General features: G+C 47.6%; 1 protein-coding gene across 3 annotated transcripts in view; it reads right to left on the reverse strand.

The window, feature by feature from the left end:
* The window catches only part of cdh4 (cadherin 4, type 1, R-cadherin (retinal)), a 144,010-nt gene that overhangs the window by 74,314 nt on the left and 49,551 nt on the right, over positions 1-20,145 (reverse strand). For 2 of the 3 annotated variants that reach the window (XM_040204419.2, XM_040204418.2), the window contains exon 3: positions 11,005-11,028. The exons of the other annotated variant lie outside the window; for it this stretch is intronic. In XM_040204419.2, the coding sequence (XP_040060353.2) occupies positions 11,005-11,028 (24 nt within the window). The remainder of the gene's footprint in view (positions 1-11,004; positions 11,029-20,145) is intronic. 3 annotated transcript variants of the gene reach the window in all.

Below are 20,145 nucleotides of genomic sequence, written 5' to 3' on the forward strand. Positions count from 1 at the left end.
CGGCGGATGAGTGAAGGGTTCTGGCAGAACGAGGTCACTCTGTTCTGCCAGGTGAATTTGTGCGGGGGCGGACGGGATAAGGAGGTGTGTTTGTGTGTTCATCTATGTGTGAGCGCGCAAGTGGGAGTTTATGTATGAATGGCTGCATCGTGATGTCTGGAAATCACAAATACGTGGCGGGGGGGTTTTATTTTGCAGTTTTCATGACAAAAATAAAAACTCAATCGGCGGTTGCAACTTCTCACAGAAATTGCAGGGATTCTGCACCTTTAGCAAACGCAAACACTGTGACTCCGGTCATATGGCAGCAGTGTGACAACCCAAATAGTTTGTCGGCTCAAACTCGATTGCTACCTGAAGGAGTGAGTGCCTGGAGCTGATAAAATATAAAACTAATTGGTTACCATTTCAGCCTAAACCAGTTCAGAAGCACCGGAACCCTCCGTGGTGCGACGCAGCTTATTCCTTTCTCTATGTCAAGGCTATTAAAGCGTGCGCTTCTCAGCCCCGCGAGGCAAATGCTGGCGTGCAATGAAATATAAATAAGCAGCTAACCCTGAGCAGACGCAGCCAGTGATGTGATGTGAACACTGTGCTGTTTAATGAGTGTCTCCGGAGAGGACAGGTACATGTCTTCTGTCCCTCCAGCCGCCAAAGAGCAGGACCCTTCTCTCTCTCAGCATCATTAACTCCCACGGTAATGATGACAAATACACCGACTCGTGTCATGGGGTTAAGTGACGTTTTTTGCGTTGAGCCTGAAGTAAATACAGGGATACATAATGTGTCAACACGCACTGTCATCACGGCGAGGTTAATTAGCTGAGGAAACTTTCGAAAGGTGCTGGTTTATTTAAACAAAGCCAGTTTTTTCACATCGTCAGCGAGATATGGAAGTTGCTGAGAGGAACCGATGGGAAAAAAAACTGCAAACATCTAGGAAGGAGATGTTGTTGTGCTTAATCATACGGTTAACGAGTAACTAATAGAGGAGTTGTTTTCAGAAATGGCCATACGGCCGGTGTCCCAGGACAGCACCTTTTACCGTTTGATTAATCCAGTTCGAGGCGTCTCGGAGCCCCGTCTTTTATTTGTTGCCCTGCAGGGTGCATTTCATTTCGCCGCTTCAGACAAAAAGGCCTTCGTTTATCACCACCCGGCCTGAAAAGACACCTGTTGCACAGCCGGCTGCAGAAAGGAGAGCCGGAGGGGAAAACTAATGTTCAGTCTGCTTCGTCCTAAATATTAACCAGGCGCCTCCTGCCGTAAACCCGCTGACGGCAGCAGCTTCTATGGCGACGGAGGGAGGATGCGCCCCAATCCTCCGCGGACAGCGCTGCCCTACTTGTGCGGAGGTGACCCCCCATGTGTTCTACATGGCCCTGACATCCGCCATTGTTATTTATGAGCTCGCAGAGGGTGTCCTTTCGCCCGGGAGAGACTGCAGGCCGCCACCTGGTTTAGCAGCGGGTTGAAGTAAAGCGTAACGTGTTCTGCGAAGGTGAGCGCGTAGGCGCCCGATGTGGAGTTAACCTCCTCGGCGAGTTCTAAACTAGGCCGCCTGCCGTGACACCCGCACAACGCACTCATTGTGGGCCAACGTGTTGTTGGCAAATTCATTTGTGATAACGGACATAATAAAGACCACTGTATTCTTTTTACATCTCCATGTCTTTTCCTCTGTGGCGCACGTGTTCATCTGCCTTCTTGCCACTCTCGTGTTTGTACGCTAACTGTTAGCTTGGTAGCGTAAAAACCGGAAACATCTTACGTTCTCAAAAAGTGGCCGACAAGCACCATCAAAGCTCCCATTTGATATTTTATGTCTCTTTAATCCAAAAAATCCGAACATAAAAAGAACAAACCTGCTGGTCCATTTCTTGGCCAAGTGATTTTTTTGACACTTTTGTACGTCAGTGGCTATTGGCTGATTCTCCGATAAGACTTTTTAGTTTAATGTGGTTTTATTCCGGAAAGATAACCTTGCCCTCTTTTTCTCCCTCTTCAATTCAAATCCTATAGAATTGCACGCACCTCTGGCTTAATGCAACCAGGTGGTTCTTTAGAATGGGAATCAGGTGCCAGAAAGAAAGAAGACATCTTCAGCAATCCCTGACTGCTGATTCTTTCATTTTCGTTCTCCAAAGGAAGGTTAACACTTCGTCAAGCAGACGATTAGGGATTTAATCAGAACGGAAGATAGCCATCCGCTCTGCATTTGGGATAAAACGTGGAGGACATAGGTTGGCAGTTTACTTATTAAGCGCTGTTGTGCTGAGTAAGAACCCTTGGGATTTATTATCAGTTCTTTCTTTTAACAATTCATGACATTGAGAAGAACTGCTGCAAAGATCTACCTCAGTCTGCAGCCGTGGAAGCTCTGCCTCAGTGTGCCGACTCTGCAGCGGAGTGAAGCCCAATGCGGAGCTCACCCACAAGGTGGACGGTCAGGAAATATTCCCATTGCTTCCTCCCCCCATTGATAAAGGCCATTCATCTAAGCAGTCTCTCTGCTGTGCTCGTAATCCACCGGCACATGATTATACGGACACAAACAACGACAGCAGACACGGTCAATGGACTCCAGGTGAACTTTTACACCACTTCCAAAGCACCAAGGTCGAGCAGAGGACTCCTTCCTATAATGAAGAGGAGATAGTTAATCCAGCATTAACGTCTGGCTTCCCATGAGGAAGCACCGGGATTCAGGGAGGTGTGAGGGGTCGTCAGTATGCAAACACACACACACACACACTCTGTGCCTCTCCCTTTTCTTCTCCTTCTCCACGGTGATACAGACACACCACAAAGGGCTGCTGAATGAAAGGGGCGTCAAACGGCCATCGATTTCTAATAGGGAACTTTCGGGATCAGCATGGGGCTTTGGCCTAAGTCCAGTCTGTGTGGCGGTCAAGGACACCGTTGTGTGGGAGCATCAACCGGAGTGTCTCTCTCTCTCTCTGCCGGGTGCCAAATGACCCGCCGAGGCAGGACACCGGGATCAGAGAGCAGTGGGAGTCTCCTTCCATCTCTCGGGGATTAGCGCTCCCATAGGAGAGAAGTACACATCTGTGTATGTGCACTGTGCACCCATCCGGGGAGAAGTATCTTTACCTTTTTGCCACAGGCTACACACTTCCTGTTTCTGCCGTACGCCGAGAGTCTTCCCCAAGGCCCCGAAAATATGAGGCTCCATAGGCGAGACAGAGATGAAGGAGAAGAGATTCTCCTAAGGCGAGTTTGCTTAAAATAAACATGAAGCTCTGTTTGTGCAGCGACGGTTACGGGCTGACGTGCTCCACCGTTGGTTGATTATGTTTAAAATATTCAGCGTGTAACACTGTTCAAAGCTCCCCGTTATGTTTCGAGAGGGAACCCATTTGTAGGAAGCAGGGAACACACTCACTGTGACACCAACAAGGTTGACAAGTGCAGGGGAGAGTGCTATCCGTGGTAATTCTAGTACAGGCATTAAACATGCATGGAGAGAGCGAAGGCTCCACTGGACTGTATCCACTCAGCATCTATCGACGCGGCAGCACCGCGGCGGGGGGAGTAAGGTGAGGCGAGGAGCAGAGGCCTGTGGGGAAAAGGGGATGGCGTGACAGTCTGGGGGATCCTGGATCTCCAGCCAGTTCACAGTAAGCGACACCTCCAGCGTCGCACACGAGCTCACCGCAAGGCAAAAAAAAAAAAAACCTTCTGACCTGCCTCGCCTTTATTCCCCGCTCTTTGTCTTTGCACACATACAGCAAAAGCAGACAAACGCCCGTACTTCCCTTCGGTAATTCATTTCTGCCCCACCTCCCCACGTCAGAAGCAAGCGACTGTGCGTCTCACCTCGCGCTCATTTGCTTCTTCTGGTGTCAAAACCCGGGAAGGAGAACGACTCCCGCTGCGCGCCGCGTCCCAAAGAATAACCACTCTCCTTCCAACTCTGCAAAGCTGCCAGTCTGCACATATCCGGGTACTTAGTCTCACGCAGAGGCGGTTTAGCGAGATTTATGTCCAATTACAACCGTCCAAATGCGGATACATCATATCATATTGCCCATTTGCTGAGTAAAAATTGGACAGCCTGCGTTTGTGCTTATGTGAAAGAGTGATGGCAGCGTTGTTTTTCCACTTGTGTCGATATTTCACCTGCAGTAAATACGACAGCAAATTCACAAGTGCCCGGCTCTCCCAACACCAGCAGAGGCCTATTTCAGACAGTTAAACCGTCGTTTTATTAAAAGAGACCTGGCGTCGCCGCCACTCAATGCCTTGGCACCGCCGTCCAACAGCCGCGCCAGCCGGGGCCCGGACACCAGGCCCGTGGGCAGCGAGCAGCGGGCAGCCCATAAATGACTAATGGCAGTCACATTAACATTTGGTGGCAGGCCAGGCTGAGGGCAAGAAGGAGGGCGGAGCAGGGGGGGGGGGGGGGGGGGGGCAGGAAGTACTGTCTTATGAAACAGCAGCAGCTGATTAAAGTTTGATTTTCGCCGGCCTCGTTCTCCCAGCTGCACCGCGCTGAGCTAATCTACGGAACGGCTGCGAGTGATGGAGCTGTGAGCGCGGGGCGAAGAGAAACAGTTTGTACAGGCGCCGTTTGGAAAGGTCGAGCCGGCAGTGTGCCGTCTTTCCTTTGGCCCCGAAAGGGAACATTTTTAGTAGCGCACTAAATAAATTGGGGCATTGTTACAATAGGGCAACAATGGGGTCATTATGGGCAATAAACCAATATTACCTACAGCTCATCTTTAAAAACAAACACATTAACTGGGTTACCGGTGTTAACTTTATGTACCTTATTACGCCGACATTTTTGGTATTCCAGCCCATAACTTGCTTAATGCAAGGGAGTTAGTGAATAAATTGAAATAACAAATGAACCACGCAATCTGCACCAGTTCAACGTGCAAGTATAATGTTGACTGCGTTCATGCAGCATGCTAGCAATTCCTAAATAATAGCTGAGGCGGATGGGAATGAATTAGTTCAGCAGGTACATTTTTCTAAACCAAAGATTTGAGACATTTTGTCCTGATAATGGCTTTACAAAAAAAACGATTCATCTTCTGTCCGTGCAAAATGTGGTAATCCAAGAGTCACGCTATTAGCAAGTTTGTGTTGTGAACGTGAACATGAATTACTGAATATGGTTCGGGATTTATTCTGGTCACATACAAACAGATGGATGCAAAAAGTGCAGTAGATTGTGTAAAGTGCAGGAGATTGCTGACAGATGTAGAGGAGACCGACAGACGGCCAGAATCATTGTAATTAAAAACAAAAATGGATGACATAAATCTCTGTGGACCCACAGCGACAGATTATTATCTGTAATTCTTCTTTTCATAAATGACCATATGTTGAGTCACAGGTGGATGAAATGAGGAAAAGTAGCAGGAAAGTGTTGTGGCAGTTGAGTCACTGTGCAGAATGAATGAGAGTTTGAAAGAATACTTTACAGCAGCGGCCCCCGACCACCGGGTCCCCAAACAGATTGAGGACTTCTGCTTTACGGCATGTTTCACATGGAGCCATTTCAGGGCCTAAGCCTTAAGAAAAGTGCTTACTATTATAACAAAATACTGTTGTTGGTGTACATTGACTACACATTATATGGTTCATAAAGAAAGTTAAAGTCCCCACAGAATTTTAATAGGACAGTGGGAACCTTTATAATAACAAACTGGCTGAAATGTGCATAAAAGATCATGGTGTGGTTCTGCACCGTTTATAAGCTTTCAAGTGCAGACGAGCAAAAGTATTACGTTGTTAAAGAAAAACGACCCGGTGAGGCTTGACGTGCTCCTCATAGCACATCTGCAAAACACGAAATTAGTCAAAGAGTTTAAATTATTTCAATTTGTCAAGTCAGGGTTGATTAAAGTGATTCGGTTGGTTCGGTTCGGATTAAAAGTCAAGGAAACAGGAACTCCGTGGGATCTGTCAGCTGGGATGTTGACATGCCGGCAGCTCCCGTACTCATTTTATAGAAGTGGCAGATTAGTTTTTATGACCTAAAATGTCTGACATGCATAAACACATGCATCCCCCCCCGCCCCACACACACACACACACACACAAATGCGGAATGCTCGCTCATTTGCACACGCGCAGAATTCATTGCATCAATCTGCAAAGTAGTATGTGTGCGTGTAAGAGACACACAGAGGTACAGTAGCTATGATTGACAAGCAAATTGTTTCCCGCTGAAAAACCCATTTGACAGAGAAAAGAACCAAACGCACCAGTTTAAAAGCCAAAGAAAGCGCCTAAGCATACTTCACATGAACGCAAACGTGGGTATTTCGTACGCCTCCGAGGAGCCGAGCATCTGAGGTGGAATGTGTGTTAAAAAAAGCTTTTTTTTCCCCCCCTTCATTTTAAAAGAAGAAGAAAATTGATGCTCTTTGTGCAAACCCGGGTGCCAATCACGAGCAGGCGTCTTTGTGGGCCAAGCCTCATGCGAACATCAGCTCTGTACTACAATATAATTCCAACCCAGATCTTGAAGGATGACACTGTTCCAAAGCTGCACAGCTTTGCTAAGGAGGGAAGGAGGAGGGAGGGAAGAGGGAGGGAAGGAGGAGGGGTGTAATAAAAGCTGCTCGCCTTTCTGTTAAAGAGACATTGTAAATTGGTAGCAGGCAGTGCCAATTGCCTTTAATAATGGTCTAATTTGTGTAGGGATTTACCCAGACCAGCTTTGTCTCACAGCTCCTTAATGCGTTTGTGCCGTCCGGCGTTGTTGCAGTGAGAACGCCAGGACGCGCCTGTGAGCGCCGAAAGGAGGAGAGGGGAAAGATCTGCGCAGTCAAGGGAAGGAGTGAAGGCAGAGGTAGGGGGGGGGGGGGGGGGGAGAGAAGTCTCCCACAGTAGGAGGCGATGATGGAACGGGGGGGGGATGCTAAAAGTGTGCGCCGCCATTTCCTGTTCCTCATAATACCACATAATCTTGGTATAATTAAACCCAGGAAATGTGGCTTCATTAGTCCCAGTCCGGGTGTTAAAATGTCTGAGCACAAACTAATTGGTCAAGTACGCACCGTGGCTGGAGCGATACGCGCAGAACGGAGGTGTAAGCAGCCAACTCTGCAGAGACAGATATGACGTTTGGCTTTGGGAGGTGCGGATCACAGCGGTGTGGCGAGCTGAGGCCAGAGCTTGCATAGTGTGTGATCTGCTGTGGACCTCAGCACAAAGCCTTCTTTTGGTTCCAGCAAGTTTTCTGTCTGCTCCCATATGCATCACATAAAAAAAAAGTGTCCCTTTCTCTGGAAAAAACACTGATCAAGTCTTAACTTTTTGAAACATGTAATCCACAAGGGGAAGCCGGACCCGTAGCCATTAGGCACTGTCCTCTGGGCCTCGACCCTCTGCACGCTCAGCCTTTGTAGCCAAAAGGCTTCTTCCCATTCAGCTGGGAGAAGCGGTCAAAGCCGCCAGATCAAGCTGTTCCGGCACTTTCTTTTTTTTCTTTTAGCTGAGAAATACTTGTCTTAATAGTTCATCGGAAGATAGCGTGAAAAAAAAAAATTCTCCACAGAACCTTTTTGAGGAAAAGTTTGAAATGGAAAGTCTTAAATTGGGGGGAAATAAGAGCTCCTCGCTCGAGACAGGCTGACATTTTTACGCTTATTTATTTCCTGCTTTGCTTCTTTCTCTCTGCACATACTCTTGCAAAAAAAAAAAAAAACATCTGCCATACAGGTCCTGTGTGACTTTACTTCAAGAGCTCTTAGTGGCTGTCTTCATCAGCTCAAGATCCGCTGCAGAAAAACAGCTTTAATTAGTACTGAGGGGGAAGAGAAGCTGAAGGGGTCGCAAGCGTCACCACATATGAGAAAAATCTTTGCAGACGATCAAGAACCGCATTCCACTCGGCTTCTGCTTGGCAACGACATTTAAAGCCAACGTCCCCACGTTGCTTTTCAACGTTATCTCTTTGGCGTAATAAAACGCAGAAATGTTTAGATTATTAAGTTGACTCGGCTGCGCTTCCAATGAACACACAAACTGAACTACATCGCTCTGATTACGAGCTGTCAGGTTGTCAATCAACCTGTCCGGCTAAAATTGCCAATCGTGATACATCAAGCTTCCCAGTCAATATTCCTGAGCCTTGAATCTACCCGACTATGCATTGTTCTCTGCGGCTAGGAAGATTGAAAGCGAAAATGTCAGAACGCTGTTGAGCAGCGTTCATGATCTTATGTTACAAGGGGAAATGAAACTCTACAGACTGCAGTCTGATCAATTCCAGCAGGCAATTACGCCGTTTCACCGCGGCCACTAGGAAAGCTTAGCAACAACTGGACAGAAATGGCCTTTGTGACACACCAGCGGAAAGGAGTGACGCCCCCACTCCCTTTTCGCCTGTTTTGCGGGGCTTGCCGGGGGGGGGTTTGCCGCTCTCCTTGGTCCAGCAGGGCTTTGGACATTAACGCTTTGTGTTGCCCCAGCTTTGGAGACATTTCACAGCCCATTAGCTGCTCTGTTAGGCCTAACCGCGACTCAAAACCAGCAAAGAGAGCAAGGGAGGGGGGCATCACAGACAATCACAGACAAGCTTAAACAAGTGACGTGAATACATTTCCCTGCAAGTGTAAACTGGTGCACAAGTATTCATTTTACATGTGGATGTGAAAATATAACTCATGCATTTTGGTAAATAGAGTAATTGGATTTCCTGTCAAGTTAGCTTAGATGTGTTTAAGGCATGGAAGGGGAAACAGCTGGCCTGCTTCTGTTGTACAGTTACTTTGGTAACCAGCACACGATCATCAATCAACACATTATTATGTTCTTTTCTTGATCTGTAGGAAAAAAGCAAAGCTTAAAAACAAGAAGCCGGTTTAACCAGCGGTTAATGTGCTTCTCCTTGTTCTCGGCAGGGCTATAAGGATTCATTAATTAAGAGGTGGAGATATATTGATTTTGTTACTGTTGGACAGAGCCTGGCTAGATTGTTTTTCCAGCTATGCTAAGCTAAGCTAAGCGTCTGCTGCATCAAGCTGCAAAGTTAACGTACAGACAGGAGAGCGGTATAAACCCATTAATCGTAATCTTTGTAGTGAAGCATAAAGCAGTATTCCCTAACTATTGCTTACATATATTTTGGCTGGATTTTTGGATTTCAGAAATGATCTTTCTAAGATAAAAGTACCTGCAGAATAGTTAATTTGACCATAAAACACACGTGTGAAACAGCAGACAGAAAACAATATGACTGTCTTAAATATCTCCCTGTTGCCCCAATTGAAATAAGAACGAAAGCAATTTAAACACCAGTAGAGATCAGAGCTTAAAGCGAATGGTCAGAATATTGTAGCTTAATCAGCAATACACGCTCCGTTTGCTTTATAGTTTGGCCAAGACAGAGTTAACGTGGCTTCCAGCGCATTTGACGGGGTTGAACAATTTGCACGGCTGGCAGAAAAACCATAATCAATCCGAAGACTATAGATAAGGGCCCTAAAACCAGCCGAGCACAGCGTTTTCTCTTATCGCAATTACACCTTGCCCTCCTCAGGTAGAGCCAATTAAGCTCTGAGAGGATGCGCCGGCAGCCACTTCACATGGAGGAGGATTTCAAACACACCCCATCGCTGCGGACGGGGCAGAGAAGAGCTTGTCGAGGACACGAAGAGAGGAGAAGGAAGCTGCGTTTCGTAGCCTAGACAGTTTCTTCCCCGCCGCGGCTACTTTACGTTTCTGTTATTCACCAACGCACACGTATGACGCGCGCCGTGGTGAGTGACGAGCAGTCGGCTGGCTGGCTGCGTTCCATCGAGGGACCAAGGGCGCGCAGACCTTGCCCTGACACCGCCTCCTCCCGCTCCCTCACCTGCCTTTGAATTATTACGTCACTCTTCTTTTTCTGCCTTTCATTGCCGAGCATCATTCACGTTTCGTGGCTGCTTAGCGGCGCAGCACAGACCAGGAAAAGGAGGTGTGGGAGGAGAGAGAACTCATGCGTGTGTTTTAATGTGGGAGCGGTTAAGAAAGGCAGAGATGAGGTCAAAATCAAGGATAAACCTCCGCATGAATACAAATCCTCACCTTTTGTGACTTTTATTCCTGTCGCTTTGTTCAAAATTTTGCAATAGTATTAAAAAAAAAAAAAAAAAAAAAGTGCTATTCTGTCTGGAAGCTCGGCAATGAAAAATGGATCACACAAGCTTCTCTGTGCCGTGGATCACTGTCTTCTCCGCCAGCGAACAGGGCTTAACCGAACACACACACACACACACACACACACACACACACACACACACACGTGTAGACCTCAAGTGCTTGATCTGAACCACCACTCTCGCCACTTTTGAGGTTTCAACGCGCAGACACACAGCGTGTGGGGTTTGGTCTCCACCGTGTGATGCCACCACACCAATTTAGCTCCATAACGCCGACCCTGCAGCATCAACCCACTTGGAGCAGAGAGCCAGTTGAGCGGGATCACTCCTTGACTCGGTGCCATGCTGGAAGTCGGATGACGGCGTGCACAGCGGGGAACGTGTAAGCACACAGAAACGTGTCACCTATTTAACCTGCGCGGGGGTGCGTCCCACTAACGCCGGAATGAGAAGGAGAGAAAATATATAGCCTACCACGTTGGCTCCTTATCGAGTACTATCAGAGTCAAAAGGGGGTAAATTGACTAAGTAGGTTGATGCAAATCGTGTGCAGGGAAAATATGCTAAATTCAAATTGAAGTGATTGGCCACATGGGTCTGTGGATGCTGCTTTCATTATTGCCTTCGCTCCCATGTTTTCCTCCCCGTTTCAGCATTTGTCGAAAACACGCAACGTGACGGAGAGGAAAATAGCTTCCTGGTGAAATGATGTTCATGGCTCGACATTCCCCCCCCCCCCGCCCCCCACCCACTGAAACTACCATCTGAAAATGGTTCCTTCCGCATGAAAGCAAACAGCCAATCCGCCGTAGGACCGGTCCCGGCACAGGTGGCTCGAGATCAAGGGGGGGGGGGGAGCGGCGGCCGTACTTACCACGTTCACTGGACAGGGTGGTATCTGTCAGAGAGGAGAGAAGGAGACAAGAGGGAAAGGGGAGAGGAGGGAGCACGGCGGTTAGAACTTTGTGTGCTGCGATAAAGCTGAGGAGACAAAAACAGATCAACTTCTGAGGATCATTGGGTTGTCGCAGGCAATAGCCACAAAACGTGCGGCTACCATCGGAGAAAACCTGCTGTCGCCACCGCGTAGTCGCTCACATTTGTCTCTGTCTATTATCCAGGCAGCACCACTTAACCAGGCTACAGCTTGTTTTCTCTGTTGCACTCGGTGTCATTGCCGCCAGCAGTGGGATTCATCATTATCTTCAAACCCTTCGTGTGATGTCTTCGTCGCTCTCGTGCTCACTCAATGAAACACAAGACTTGCGGGGTGTTGCGTGTGTGCGTTTTGCACGCACTTATGTGCATCGTCCCGGGCGGCCTTTATTCAGGTCACGGGCCCCGCTGCGGGGTGACGGAAAGAGGAGAGAGCCCGCCGCCGAGGAGCCCGCCGTCGCTCTCCTTGCTGCCCGTCCTTCTTGTGTCCTTCAGCAGAGTTGCTCAGTCAGATGTGATCAGAGGCAATTTCCATGGCTCACTTTTTTGCATTTATTGGTCACAGCGTTCATCTAGATGGCCTTGAAGATAACTGCGACTTTGAAAAACACCCACTCAGATCAATGTTGGTTTTTGGGCATCATGAATAGCAGCAAACCATGAATATTTCTCTCCGACAAAAGTTTGTAAAAGACATGTTTAGCTTTAATAGTCGCAGTTCCAGGCCACCTAGAGGCCCGGTTCAAAATACACACATCCATGATGCGCAGAAGATGAACTGTGACTAGTGTGTAAGAACTGGGCTCCGCAGGCGGACATGCCGCTCCACAAAGACAAACTCTAAACGCACACTTAAAGCTTTGATGCTTCAGATCACTTTCCATGTAGCTTTTGATGGTAATTCAATTAAAATAGCATTGATATCTGCTTTGGAAAAGACATCGTCGATAACCGCTTCGATGACAATCCGACAAGCCTAAACTCTACAGACCAGGCCAACATCAAGCTGCATCAATGTGGCTTTGAGTAAAATACCACGAGATCAATAGTTGTATCTTTAGTAATACCAATATATTTCCCAGCAGCACCACCGTTGCTAATTAGCCAATGTTAGCATGCTAAGACGTGGCTTACAGTGGCTTACGAGGTAAACGTTGAACCTGCTAAACGCCATTGTGTCAATATGGTCGCCAACGAGCAGCGAGCAGCCGCGCAGGACTCTTGGACCCGTTTTAGTCTTAATCGAAGCGCAGTGATGATTCTACGCGGTGCCGTCAGGAAGACGTTTAGTGGGTTTGCTGAATGATTGCACACCTCCTCAGAGGACGACATTAACTCAAATGGGAACCTGCAGCAAGTGGGAAAATGCCTCATAACCCACACGTAATCACCACTTGAAAGCTGTCATGAATAGTTTCCCCACACAACAGCTTTGTTAAATGGTGCCGTGCAAAAAAATATGTCTTCGTTAGCTTTTGGCCCTGGTTTGCTTACATTAACATATACCCCTTTGGATAAATAATACATTCTCTAGTTACTTCCTTAATTAGCACTATCTGCTCTCAGGAGTTTAAAGGTCTCAGAAGTATAAAAGCCTGTAAAGGTTATCTGCTGTATTTGCGATTGAAGTGTCTGCTTGATTATTACAACTTGAATATAAACACATACCCCGTTTGAAAAGTTGCCTCCAGTCAATTGATTAAGTTTCACAGATCTTTCTTCAAACGTTTCTCATTTTTCTGAATTTACATCGATTCTCTCCGGTTTCTGTGTAAACTTCTAAGCTAAATGGAAGCTTTTGGCCTCTTTGGGTATAGCTGTTAACACCAAAATGCAAAGATGCCTATATGCCTGTGTATAAATCCATTCTGGTTCATCTTTAAATCCCCAGGACTTATTTACTAAGAGCACGTCACTGTCTAAATAAGCGTCTTGCTCGTCTCCAGTCCCCCTCTCGGTGTATAAAGCCACCCCAATCTATCCCAACAGAACTTCGCTCCACACATGTTCAATTATTCATCTCCCTCTGTTAAGAATTCAGCCTCGCTAGCACTCGCCAGCATCCCCAACAACTTGGCAGGCAGGCTCATATCTGGCATATGGTGCAGAGGGGTCCTGCCTCTCCTCCTCTCTTAAGTTGGCCTGCTAGGACTCCCGAGCAGCACAGCAACACACACCGGCACGACGCGCACACACACTAATGATTCACAATGTCTGTCACTTTTATAACTAAACCCCCCCCCCCACACACACACACACACACACACACACACACAAACCCCTCCCCACTGTGCTGCTGGGCATTCGTCCACAACCTCTTTGCAACAGGTTTGCAGGGCTTCAACAGTCGGCTGTGTGCGCGCCGTAACAGTCAAATCAGCCACAATCTTGCTGACTGCAGTTGCCTGATTTGGTATTAAGGAAACACTTGCCCAGTTTTCCATTAATGTCCCTGCACACTTGTTTCCGAAGGCCTGGTAGAAGTTGGGAGGAGCTAAGCACGTTATTGAGGTCACCTTGTGGGATGGGGCGTTGGTTGATTGGACCAATGTTTCAGCGATCGGCAAAAGGTCGAGTCCACCGCCCGTTGTCGTCGTCGGAAGTGATTGGAGACATTTTGTTTTGCTAATGTAATGGCCTGCCGAGGAAGAATGAGCGCGAGCCGCTGCACAGCGAGCAGCTGACAAGGTGCTAAAACTAAGTGCACGGCACAGCGGGGGGGTCCAGCGTGTAGAGGCGGCATGTTTCACATCTTGCTCAGCGAACTAAGGGTTTGAACACGTAACAGCATGTTTTATTTATTTTTTTATCCAGTTTAAATCAATCGGGTTTTGTATTGTTAGAGGGCTGGTACATTTAACGAGGCCATTAAGAAAGTCTGTGTTCGCTGAAGGAAAGACATTTTAACATTTGAACACTCTTGTTTTTAAATGCTTCACGGCCCCGACAGCTGCAGCAGAGATAGTGGGAGGGTCAAGAAGATGCCACTCAAGCTGAGCATCGACACCCACACCCAACCAACCAAGACCTCCAATGAAGCAGATTAACTTAAAGCACCTGCTGTAGCTGTACGTGGGATGTCTACAGTCACAGTCAACAAATGTGTCATTAATAGGCCCTGTTTTGAGTCAGATGTAACCAGCATGAACTATGGCTGGATTCCATTTATCTTCTTTTGATAAATGTTGATAATTCTCCTTCTATGTAAGTACAAAAGCCTGCTGTACAGAGATGTACATCTGTCTCCATGGTAACGTCGTGACTATTGCGTCTCGCGGATGGAGTTGTGTACCAGCTTTTGTCACCATCTTCAGCAGTCATAACAAACGGAAATAAAACATCATCACGGTCTCGCAAATCATTGATGGAGCATTCGGACGCAGCTAAAAAATGATGAGGTTTGTTAGCCGATCGCTCTCTTACATCCATTATGAAAATTATGTCACAGATTGAAGCCATCAGATTTTCCTGATCTGGTTCCCAGTGGTGTTTTTATGTGTGCTGTTAAAGAGGTTTTTAATTCTCCCTCACTTATAAGATCACTGGCCATGCTGGTAACAACAACAGAAACCAACTGTACTAAAAACAGACTGCATGCTGGGAAAATGGTTGATGTGCGTATTTAGTGCACTTGTAGAGAATGAAGAGGAATCCTTTATGTCGACTGCGCACACTCACAGTTATGATCTGAAACGTGGTTCTTTTTCTATCCTCTCTGATCGCAAGCTGCTGCATTCCCTGGAGGCAATAAAAGGAAACCCGCTAAAGCTCGCATATTCTGCCATCCACTGATGGAAAAACACATCAAGGGGACAAGCTGATCTTTCGCAGTTGGATGAGTTGAAACGTGGAGAATTTGGGAGCATTGTATTTTGGATCATTTAGACACGGAATGCCGAACTACGGCCTCAGCAGCTCTTAAGCAAATAAAATAGTATTCTCAATCTAATTAGAGAACAATAAAACCGCGGCACTTAAAAACATATGTGGTCTAACGACTAAAAAAAATCGGAGATTTAGACAGGACTTACTGGTCAAGTTTGAATCTTTTCAGTGCATTATTCAAAATTTAAACATGAATTCAAATTCCAACGCCGCCCGCCGTGTGACGAGCGAGCGCGGCTGTTTGCGTGCAGATGCCCACTGGTGCCACATCTTCTTGTTGCCCTTGTTCTGACTAACAACCCGAGTGCATTTTCAGCTAATAAATAATACATTTAAGCGTCTAATCAAATTGAACAAATGAGTATGTCTAGAAAACTATTAATCAGAGAGCAAACGTGTATTTACAAATATAACACTGGCACAAACAATCAATTATTCATAAAGTGAATACCGGGTAAGTGGGCTTCTTCCCGGGTGAGATGCTGCCATAATTGGAGTGGGACTACAGGAGTGCCGGCTGCTGTGTGTGTATCAGTGGCTGCATGTGTACCTACGTGTCTATGTGCACACACGCACACACACACACACACACACACACACACACACACACACACTTCTCCCCATGCGCCAAACTTCCCCCAAACACGACAAGAGCAGGCAGAGTCGGCTCATTACTGCCTAATGAGTTGTCTGATTAGTGCCGAATAGAAAAGCCTCATTGTCAAGAGCTGTATGTTTATTTTGATTAATTATTGTGCTAAAGTGACTGAATGTCATGGAGCATTAACGTTTGGCGGTAATGTGGCCCTCGTGGAGGGAGCGATAGTATATCCACCTGCGCTGCAAAAGGCATAAACGCCGGCTAACGCTTCAGTTTAGACCGAGAGAGACGCACGTTAGCGTTGTGTTCTCAGCTGCCAACATGCAGCTCCACCTTTGACACCATCTCATCACCTGGTGTCAAACACAGAGAGGGGGAGGGGACGCTTAGACTCACGCTTCTTGTGCAACTTTACAGCTATGAGCACCCACAGCGTCATATGTATTCATATACGTATATACATACATCCTGCATGGAGAGAGCGGGGTGCATTTTCCGCCAGTGCTGCTGGAAATGGACAACAATGTAGTTTTGATTTAGGGAAAAGAAAACAACGTTTTTAAAAGGCGTCAGATGCACAAACACACTCGTCGAGCGGTTAAACTCTGGGCGTCCGAGATTAGAACCACGAGATTTGCGAGGCGAACAGGGCAGCGCTTTTAGCCCGTAATATTTGGCTGGTGTTCTGCTGCAGATTAGGGGACAGTTAATGACGCCCTGTAGAACATTCAGAGAGACCGTTTAGTAAAAGTCAGGTTTAACTGCACTTATTTATTGTAATCAGATTTATTCACTTTGATCACTCGATCGACTCTGAACATCTTGATCGAAATGCGGATTTAAAAAAAAAAAGGTGGTCAGTGACAAAATGTAATTAATGAAAATGAGGCTCATTTAGCCGCGGATAATTCGGCGTCTCTGGAGCCCTCCGGTCCGCGAGCAGAGTGTCACCCGTCCTAAGAGGAGGGACTGTACAGCCTGTTGCTCTGTACACACTTTGAATCGGAGCTTTAAAATGGGGCAATTCAGGAGACTGTGCAGATACGCTGTAACCACTAACGGCCCCTTTTCTTCAAAGAGAAGCCTCCCTTACGTGCGCTGCACTCAAAGCTACGCGGGTGCACCGGGGATGCGTTGGCACTAACTTGGCGAACACAACTTTGTGATTTCACGTGTTTTGACAGCACCGCCTTTGCTGCAGACGAGCGGCGGGTCAGGGTGCGACCCCCCCACCCTCCCCCCGTTGGAGCAGTACGAGCACCCGGCACATGTTCACACTTCAGGCGTCTAAACAAATCTTTGCCATAATGTGCGACGGAAAGCGCTCCGAACAGCTTGAGAGGTTAATTCAGTTTCTTCAAGAGATGCTGAACTTCTAAATGTTCTCCATCAGAGAGCGCGTCAGGTGCTTATCCACTAATTTCCCCAGCTGGGGGCGAGTTAAGCTCCCGTGTCTCGGCCGAGGGTATCAATCCTGCCAATAACCTTTTCAATAAGCACAAACAAACTATCCACATGGCCGGTGGCTAGTTAGCTGCTTTTCTGACGCTCTCTCTGGGGCGTGATTCTCTCTCTCACATGGTCAGAGTTGGGATTGTAATTTAAATAGGATTCTTCGTTTGTCCCTTTCCACTTTTCAGTTGTTTTTGGAGAAACCGCAGAAAGACAGCAAAAATTCTGTCTTTATATGTCTGAAAAGAGGAAATAGAGGATGGGGCAAAATACAGTTTTGCTACTGCTCACCTGTAACACGAGGTAAACTGTGCAGATGTGCACTAACTGTCGCTCAGTGAAACTGAATACAGAACATAACTCACTTTTGTTAAAAATGACCCTCTCTCAGCCTCACAGTGCTTCCATTTAATGAATCCAGGCTTCTCCTTAATCTTCACCGTTTCTAGGCGCCATACAGTGGCTGTCTCAACCTTTATTGTGAAAGGGCCTCCTCATGTACCGCCGATACAATGCGGACAGACCCTAAATATGAACTGTTTCTGGCCTGTTCCCAGCTGTACTTTCTCTCACCTTAAAATGAACGCACTTTCCCAGGAGGTAAACACGTTTAATGAGGTGACTCAACCCCCTTGGTAATGGGCTGTAGGGAGCAGCCGATTAATTGTTGGAGCCCAGTCGGTGGTTTCTTTTCAGCGAGTAAACATTTTGGGTGAAAATACAATTGTGTGTGTGTGTGTGTTGGCATGTTTAAATATATGCCGGACACCCAGGCTGGCTCAGCTGAAGCCTTCACATTTCAACCTCTTGTCTGATGATTAAATCCAGATGCTTATGCATGCGTAGCGCTCACAAACATCAAACCGGCGTCGAGCGCAAAGACTCCCGACGTACTCAGACGTGAGACACGGAGGCAGAGAAGCATGGAGGGGGGGGAGTGGGGAGGGGCCCCCGCTGCGATGAACTGGTGCTGACACAGCCAGATGTTTAGTTAAAATGCAGAGCCCCGGTGCGGAATGGAGGGCGGAGTTGACACGCGCTTCGGGGGCTTTAGGCAGCCGAGTGCTCCTCTGTAGCCGCCTGCTTTCTATGCGGGCAGGGGCGAGTGTCTGCGCTTTATCTCCTGTGATTTGCATTCGGTACGCACACACACACACTAACTCAATGCTTCCACCACTTGGGCAACAGCGTTATGGTGGAGCTCCTGCAAACGTATAGCGAAGGAAGAGGCGAGCGTACAGAAGAAGCCATCAGCCACGTGTTGTGGAAGCCGTCACATTACAGACCGACAGCTCCAACATCATCATCATCATCATCATCATCACTGGCATCGTCATCTCCATTAACATGGTCTCCTTCATGGTGTTCCTGCTGCCTCCTTTGGACACACTGCAGTGAGCCTCGATGGAGTCAGTGACGGGATGACAAGCATTGGGGCTGTAGGGCATTAAGTGTGTTCTTCTAAAATAACGTGTACTCTAAGCTGCTGAAGATGGCAGGCAGCAGTTGATGGGATAACACACAGACACACACACACACACACACACACATACACACACGCTCTCTCTCGCTATCTTTCTCCCGCTCGCATCCTCTGGCTCCGCTGTCGCTCCGTGCACCCTCTCCTCCTCTGTAGAAACTAATCTCATTTCCCTGTAGCTTGAATTAAATAGAGGCCTGTCATTAAGAGCAGTGAAGGATGGAGGAGGGCCCGGGGAGATTGGGAGTTGGGGAGGCTGGGGAGGACAGAAGGTGCTTAGTCAGACCCCGCGGATCCGAAACGACTGGGAGATGATGAGAGCGAGAGGAACTAAAAGGACCCTGAAGGGGGCGACGCACAGCTTCACTTTTCTTCTTCTCCTCGCACACGCTGTACCAAGGCCAGGTTAAGCTGCTACTGTGTGATGAGGGAAGAGGAGCGACCAAAACTCGCCCAGCCGCCTGGAAGTCTCTCTCCGTTTGCTTTATGGCAGCTCATCTCCTTCTCCTTCTCCCCCGCCCCCCCGGCCAGCCCCCCAACCCCATTTTAACCATTAAGCCAATAAGGAGCACAGCCGCCTCCTCGCCGATCCGACCAAACACCTCAGCTTCCTCATATCCCCCCTGGTACTATTGACAATCAGCAGCTCACAGGTACTGTGGAATATTTCACACCCTCCCGGGACTCGTCCCTGCAGTCACATCTGTCCAACGTGGGACTGTTAGGAGGCCGCCTGCCATCCATCCCATCGGAGTCTATTTCACGTCGACCGCACGCGAGTACTTCACTGCCCCTAGTCAAGCTAACCTGCAGCGCTATTTTAACAATCTCCCCGGGGGTCTGTTCTGGGGTCTAATGCACGTGTGCTGCAGGAGCTGGATGGTTCGTTATGAGATGCATGTCGACATGTAGACACTGTCGCTTTTCCATAAAGCGAGTTGTTTGGCTCCGATTCCCCTGAAGCCGGACAAAAAGACAGGCCAGGGAAGCGTTACAATTACCACGTGAGCGCTTATGTTTCCTCGTGACATGAAAAGAAAAAAAGGACAGAATGGGCGAGTGGTTGAAACGTTTGATGTCGTGGGAAAGGACAGGAGCATTATCATCAATATGCTGCAGCTCACCGGTTCTTTCCCCTCGACCTCTCTAAGCTCCAAAGATTCCTAATGCTCTATAAATGGTTGTAACAAACTATAGATGATGTTGTATTCGTGGAAATAAATAGATCAGTGATCGGTACTGATGATCATCACCTGCTAATATTCAGTCAAATATATTCGACATTCCTGACTTCTGACGCCTTCATGAGCAGTCAACAAATACTGGAATCCAAAGCCACGTGAATCATGAAATCCCTTCTTCGGTGTCCAAAAACTGTCTGGAAAAAGTCTTCCAGGCTCATAATCAGTTGATCGTGATCTCAAAAAGCCCGAACCAACACGTGAAACTGACAGAAATACACTTCCTGATTTAGTTTCTGCACCCCCATGTTTTAAGTGGCTCCACATCGATTTCTGTGTTGGTGTCATTTGTTGTGTAGTTCAAAGAAAGCGGCAGCTTGTCAGAGTGGGTCACACGAGAGGTGATTAGCGCCGTTCTGGGCATGAAGAAGGTCAACCGGAGCACTTGGGTATGTTAAGGGACTAAGTGGACAGAGAACA

The sequence above is a fragment of the Gasterosteus aculeatus genome, chromosome 17 (assembly GCF_964276395.1).
Source record: "Gasterosteus aculeatus chromosome 17, fGasAcu3.hap1.1, whole genome shotgun sequence".
Taxonomy (NCBI): domain Eukaryota; kingdom Metazoa; phylum Chordata; class Actinopteri; order Perciformes; family Gasterosteidae; genus Gasterosteus; species Gasterosteus aculeatus.